This window comes from Carcharhinus amblyrhynchos, chromosome 6, assembly GCF_965287045.1.
Source record: "Carcharhinus amblyrhynchos chromosome 6, sCarAmb.v2.hapA, whole genome shotgun sequence".
NCBI lineage: Eukaryota > Metazoa > Chordata > Chondrichthyes > Carcharhiniformes > Carcharhinidae > Carcharhinus > Carcharhinus amblyrhynchos.
The window spans coordinates 84,623,941-84,631,213 of NC_137329.1; the positions used below are offsets into that span (position 1 = coordinate 84,623,941).

General features: G+C 37.1%; 1 protein-coding gene across 4 annotated transcripts in view; it reads left to right on the plus strand.

Moving 5' to 3' along the window:
- The window catches only part of parvb (parvin, beta), a 66,211-nt gene extending 59,628 nt beyond the window's left edge, over positions 1–6,583 (plus strand). For all 4 annotated transcript variants that reach the window (XM_080190834.1, XM_080190835.1, XM_080190836.1 and 1 more), the window contains exon 13: positions 390–6,583. In XM_080190834.1, coding sequence (XP_080046960.1) covers positions 390–466 — 77 coding nt within the window. In that variant the 3' untranslated portion in view covers positions 467–6,583. The remainder of the gene's footprint in view (positions 1–389) is intronic.
- Positions 6,584–7,273: the final 690 nt, after the last annotated feature.

A 7,273-nucleotide genomic window follows, 5' to 3' on the forward strand; every position in this document is an offset into this window, starting at 1 on the left:
GATACTGCACTCTGCGCAAACAGCAAACTCCCCGATGGACCAAAAACCTGCCACTGCTGGTTTTATTCCTTGTGATGCTTGTTTTCTGTTAACTACAAAAAATGATACGGCATCTGGTTGTGACTCCCCAACTCTTTTCTTTTTGTGGAGGCATCAGTTGTAAGCTCACTCTTTTCAATGTATGTTACATGCCAAGAATATAAATTAGAATGCAATTAAGTAGGAAGGATCAAACCTGCATTCTTCCATTCCCTGGGGATATTCTGCAGTGTGCAAAACAACTAACCTGTGATCTTTCCTTTCCAGATCATTTTTTGATCTTTCTTTGTGAATTTGCAGTGCTTATCTTTGTTATAACTTTCACTGTGTGTTGCATATTTTCTCATCAGATATTGTAAACTTGGACCTGAAGTCAACGCTGAGGGTGCTTTACAATCTATTCACAAAATACAAGCACGTGGAATAATTGCCGGAATAACCAAGACGTGCTCAGGGAGAAACATCACTGGCAGTTAGCAGGATTGACTCCCATACACCTGTGCCTTGCCCAGTCCACAACACAGTATTGGTTTCTTTAGGTCTTTTAAAACATAGAAAATACCATTTTGTGACTGTTTTTATATGAAGAAGGTTTTCTGTACATCTGAGTCCATTTCCTCCTACATTTGAAACCATTTTGGTTTTTAACTCAATGTACCCATCTTGCCTTAAGTGTTTCAATCACAATGCTGTCTATTACACGGCCAGTGAAACCCAACTCTGTTTTATTTTCATGTTTCTTTTTATGCTGTACTGTAGTGTGAGTGTTGCAACACCATGCATGCCACTTGGCTCTCAGACACGTTATAATCAGGATAGAATGTATAATTTTTTTTGCCTGTGACCTTGAGGTTTGAGCAGTCTTACACCTTTCTTAACATGGGCAGCAGTGTTCCTGTAAATGTGAATATTGATCAGAGTTGGAGAATTGTTTACAACTCTACAATAGTTAATTTACTGAAGAAAGTGGCAGGCTGACCGACATCAATTTGATGCAGAAGTTGCACTGGTCCTCAAAACCACTGAAGGCAAATCGTACTTTGTGAATGAAGTCATTATTTCTCCTGCAACATTGTTTTCTTCATGTAATTATGACAAAAGTTTTTTTTTCATTTTTTTGATCATGATACTTTGCTTATATATATCTGCCCCCAACCCCTACTCCTTGGTCAGTTGGAATTGAGTAAACAATGCAGCCATGGATTTGGTCGTGCGCTATGCTATTTAATATAGAAGTCTACTACATCCTTACAGCTGAGGGGTTGGGTTGACTGTCCTCCATTTAATCATTTACTGACAAATTGAGAGATGCAAAGGTCTTACACTTTTCGCTGGGTTCAAATGTCTCTTTACAGCAGTGTAGCTGAGATTGAGAACTCAGCCAGTTGTACTTCTATACAGCTTTACTGCGAATTGAGATTCCTTAATACTGCTCTTCTGCACTGTGATTCAGTCAGTACTATTTATATAACAAATGTAATTTGTGTGTTGTGTTAGGAAAGGGCCTTCACACAAGATCAGAGTTTCCAGCAGTTGTGTAATCTATTCTTTGGAAAATGATGAGCGCAGGAAGCAAGAAGGCTGAGATAAGTAAGCGCATTGTTCTGAATGGGAAAAGACAAATAATTCTGTTGAAAATCAGTCATCAAAATTAAATGGAAGGAAAAGTGAATAATTTGGAAATAATGACTTCACCAAAGGGAGTATATTTCTTTTTTAATTATTTAGCATTCATGATAACTATTGAAGCCTGACAAATGCTCTGGTTACTATTGCAGTGTTCTAAATTGTATAGATCTTAATATGTTAATATATACTTAATATATTAATGCAGGTACATAAAAGACTGAGCTTAAAGAAAAATATCAAATCTGTTCCTTACAATGCAATGGAAGACATAAATTAGCTGTATATTGAGTACAAATATTACTGGTTGACTACTTGAATTCTGTATTCTGTGAAGATTTTACTTCTCCATATGGTGCTTTGAAGTACTATTGAGGAAAATGAGAAACTGAACTGCTAATGATTCCTTCAAACAGATGGTGGCACTGCAGCACAAGTAGACTGTGAGAATAAATAAAATTTAACAGTAGATCTGAAAATTATACCACCTCCACCCACCCCCCTGCAACCCCCAAACATCTACACTCTGCAGAACACCACTAAGTTTCAGGGTGTTGAGTGTATCTAGAGGCAAAACTCTTTCTGTCACCAGAGATGTTTTGAAAATTAGTTTTCTAATTGGAGGGCTTGATGCACCTAATTATGCAATGTACTTACTTGAGATGTCTGATGCCAGCAAGGCCAAAATCCTTCCCTTGATGACTTTGTCGGAAAGAAGTTAACCTTCATTTGAAATGTGAAATTTTTGCTAAAATGTTTGATGAAAGCCAGTGGTTATTTCTCATGTACATAGGAACACAAATATGTTACCATTGAACCCAGGGATAGCATTAGGGCAATGTGACCTGTTCAGTTACTTAAGGCCTTGAGTTAGAGATTTCACAGCTCCACTCTTGAGTCATAATCCAGGATACATGCAATTGCTTGTAATGGATTGATCTCAATACTTCTCACCTACTTTATTCATCCTCCCACAAGAGTGGGGACTGAGGTGGCAAAAGGTGAGATTCACGTCTTTGTACAGAACTCTTGCAAAGCAAACTCAGTGGTGCAAGAATATTTTCAGAAAACATTGCAAATGCATTAATGTTTTTGTTCATAACTTGATATTCGTTTGAAATTATAATTGGGCAATAAATGTGAGGAATCCAGACAGATGAGCAGACAGTAAAATAATCTTGGACTGTAACTGGCACTTGAACATTGAGAAAAAAATGTTTACAAGCACGTCCATTTGCGTTTGCTACCAGTACTTGCACATAATTAATTGTTTTGATATCTAGACAATGTATATGCTCTCACTTTCTCAATATCTTTATCAAAGCAAGTATTTTGTTATTGCATAATATCAACTGAGGTGCCAGATAGATGTAACTAGAAATCTCTATGGTTATAACTTGCAGTGTCTTGCATTAACTTGAAGTTTCCTTTAATTAGTTAAGTGTAATATTGACTACTATTTCTCAGAAGGATGCGGATAATTTTATAATGATGCAATCACTGACCAGTGTATCATAAGAAGCGTACACATTGGCCTGAGTTCCTTTTGCACTGAATTGCCTTCCTGGAACAATTGATAATGTGATTTTATTTTTCCCTTTCACCTTGCAAGCCTATAAATACAATTCAGTAATGGTCAGGAATCAATTTCTTCAATATGTAAATGACCCAAGTTATTCTAACATTACTATTATTTAGTCTAATGTAATGAGGCCCACAAAATGCCAATTGTCAAAAGGGCGTTTCATTCTCTGTAGATTTTTCCTAATTGAAAACTCATTCTGTTTAGCATTGAGCCCTCTTCACCCTTGTGCTTGATGATCAACATTGGCTCCTGATCTCCCAGTTGAGCTCTGCAGTCCTGGGAATTCAGACTTTTGTGTATTTTTCCTTTCCCCACCATTAACAATGGTGCCTGTGCTTTTAGCTGCCTACATCCAAGTCCCTCGAATTCCCTCTCTGTATCCCCACATTCCTTCCCTTACTACCCTCATTAACACACATTCTGTTGATCAAACCTTTGTTTGCCTACTTTTAACATAACTCCTTTGGTACGGTGTCTTTTTTTTGAATAATCCTCATGAAACATTTTGGGACTTTTTGTACGTCTTGGTTCTGACCAAATGTTGCTGCTGTCTGTCATTTACAGGGTTCAGATTTTATCTGCCATTTGATAGCTTTGCTTGGTTGTTGTTTAGATCATGCTGCAGACTGGGATGGGCTGCTTTATTTATTGAAAGAGTTCTAAGTGTAGCTGAATACCGCAGAATCATCATTGAGCCCTAATCCTAACTATGATGAAGGGAAAGTTATTGAAGAAGTGGCTGATGATGTTTGCCCTCCAAGATGTTTCTCTGATGAACCTGCTGACCTAATATAACATTCCTTCTCATCTCCAACCACGTCTTCCTTTATAACTTCAGCCACTTGAAGGTTTTCCCTTTGACCACATTGATCTCCGGTTTGGTTGAATGATGCCACCGTGCTCTTCTGCTTCTTCTCTGGCCCAATGTGCTAATTTTAGGTCATGGGCCTGTCCTAATTGACAAAGATCTGAATGAACCAACCTATCAAGCGGTTTACCTAATTCTAGTATATAAGAACAAGATCACTCTTGCCAGAATTAGACCATGGGTCACCTTATTGTAGTTGTAACATGACGGAATTTCTTCAGAATACCCTTAACTTTATATTAGAAATAATTATTAACTGATTCAGTATATTCTGTAGAAATTCGTAGCAAGGCTATAAATTTAACATTGGTCTCACAGCAATGGTAGATAAATCATTGAAACTGTGTCACCAACACTGTAAAATGTAAAAGCTTCAGGCATCAAGAGCATGATGCAATTTTTGCAACTAAACCTAGCTGGTAATGAAAATTGCAGCAAAGTGAGCTCCAAGAATCTGCTTTCAATTTGAACCAAACATTTTGTGTAAATTATATTTGTTCTTCTACACAGGGTAGTGTCAGTTCTAATGAGACTTACCAGAAAAAGGCAAGTTAGATGGTTCTTTTCATATTTAAGATCGAATACAATATGTTTAGTATTAATAGAATTTTAGACATGGGTGTATTTCAAATTGAATCACCCTTTCTAAATGGATAATTTAAACAATAATCTTGATTATAACTTGGACTCTAACTGCACATTTGCATCTTTATCTTGTAACAGTGATGTAGCAGCTCCATTTCACTGTAAATCTTCTGAAGCACCTGTCAGATTCCAAAGATGCATTTGACAGCTCCCTTCACAATTTCTGCATTGGTACTAATGCATATAAACAGTGTGTTGACAACTGAGTTGCCTCACCCTGAGCTGTTTGGTAATAATCAAAGTTTTGACGATTTTATGCAGGAAATAATTGGACTATGTAGTTCACCTCACTCGAGGTGAGATGAAGCAGTATGGAGCAAAAAGTTGGCCTTTTGTTTAGAAAGTTAATTATAGTTGTAGTGTAGCAAGTTGTAATTTATTCTAATTGACTTTGCTGGGCAAATCTCAGTGCAATAAACACAAGAACCATTATCACTAACAGACTAACTGAAGTATTCTAAAGATAGAACAGATCGCATGGTATTGCAATATGGTTTTAGTATTTTGGCATTGCACCATTTTAAGCAAACTTCCTTGTACAATAGTGCAACAGTTACTGGAGTTTAAAGCAGTTCAAACTCCATTATCATGGTAAGATACATTTGCTATCATTGTCAACATAGTGGTATTCTTGGAATCCACTGTGTTGTCATTGTTCAGGGAGCATCATATTGTAGCAATCACCTAAATTTCCTATTGCTGTTCTTCTTGTGCACTCCAGCTAGGAGTCCATGGGCAACCATTTCTATAAAAGTGAGATCAGTTCCTTAAGCACTACTTTAGGGGGTGCTCTTTAACATACATAGGAGAGGGATTGTCAAGGTTATTCCCCTCCAGGTGTTGTGATTGAGACTACTCGTTCTTAAAGTAGGCAATGTCATTAGAATGTAAATGTCAGTAACATAGGATTCTAGCTTGATGTCCAAGTCCAGTCTTTAAGTAATATAGCTATCGGACAAATGGCTAGGTGTTTAAGAAATAAAGTACAAATCTCTTCTAAAAAAAAGGCAAAGGTTGTAACAGAATTGTTGAGATATGACAGGCAATATTCCATAAAACCTCATTTATATTCTGGTATATTGTTAGCTGTACCGTGTGTTGCAGGAAGGTGTTTTAAGTATACCATTCTTGTAGGGATTGTGTGGCAGGTCAAGAAATTGTAGATCCACCTTTAGGAGCTGGATTTGAATCTAACCCCAACTGAGTTCAGACAGTTGCAATGTACATTAGTTCCTATTAAGTGTGAATTGACAAGAATGCAATTTGATGCTGAACAGCAAGTCCTGCTCATGGATTAGGATACCTTGCATGGATTATGGAAAACATTGTTTTGTTCTTTGGATTAACTACAGGTGTCTGCATAACAGAACTTGATTCTGCAGCTAATCAGTGCTTTACTTCATTGAGAGTAGTTATGATGTTAAGAATTTCTTTCCTAAGTATTAATATCTTTCAGTTTGATAGCACACAAGTTAAACTGTGTTTTTCTTTCTTAAAATATATAGCAAGTTACAGGTATTGCATCTGATGTCTTTGAGAAGAAAGAAATTTCCCATTTTATAATTCCTACCTTTACTTATTAAAAAAAGAAATATAGTTACAATCACAAGTCTTAACAGACTTTTCATGCATTATTTAAAAATATTTCCTTAACTGATTGCCAAGGTGATCCAGCCATTTAAAGATCCAGTACTGGGTCACATGGGTGTTGAAAAGAAACTGGGAGTTTGAGACAATAGTCCTGCGAAAGAACAAATGTCCTAGTGTATGCATGGCTTAAGAAACATTAACTATTATTTATTCTAATAAATATGTTTACTAGTGACCAACATGACTTTGTTGTTTCCTTTTTAAACTCCACTGGTCTTGCACTGAGCAATATTTGTACACTTGCCAGTTGTGTTATGTGCTTCATTTAAAATGTTACATTTGAGCCTAATGCAATCCAACATTTACAACAAAGGTACTCAAATAAATAACTTCTTATCTGTAGGTACATAAAGGTTCTCGGACTTCTAATAGTTCTTGTTTAACAAAGGACAGTACAGCACAGGAACAGGCCCTTCAATCCTCCAAGCCTGTGCTGATCATGATGCCTACCTATACTAAAGCTATATGCCTTTATAGTCCGTATCCTTCCATTCCCAGCCTATTCATGTATTCGTCTAGTTGCCCATTAAATGCTGCTATCGTACATGCTCCCACCTCCTCCCAGCATAGTGCATTCCAGACATTCACCACCCTCTGTGTAAAAAAAAACTAGCCTCGTGCATCTCTAAACTTTTCCCCACACACCTTAAACCTATGTCCCTCAGTACTTGATTTTTCAGCCTAGGAAAGAGCATCTGACTATCCACTCTGTCCATGTGACTCATAATCTTGTAAACCTCGGCCATTCCAGTGAGAACAAACTGAGTTTATCCAACCTCTGCTCATAACTAAAACCCTCCAGACCAGGCAACATCCTGGTAAACCTCTTCTGTACCATCTTCAAAGCATCCACGTCCTTC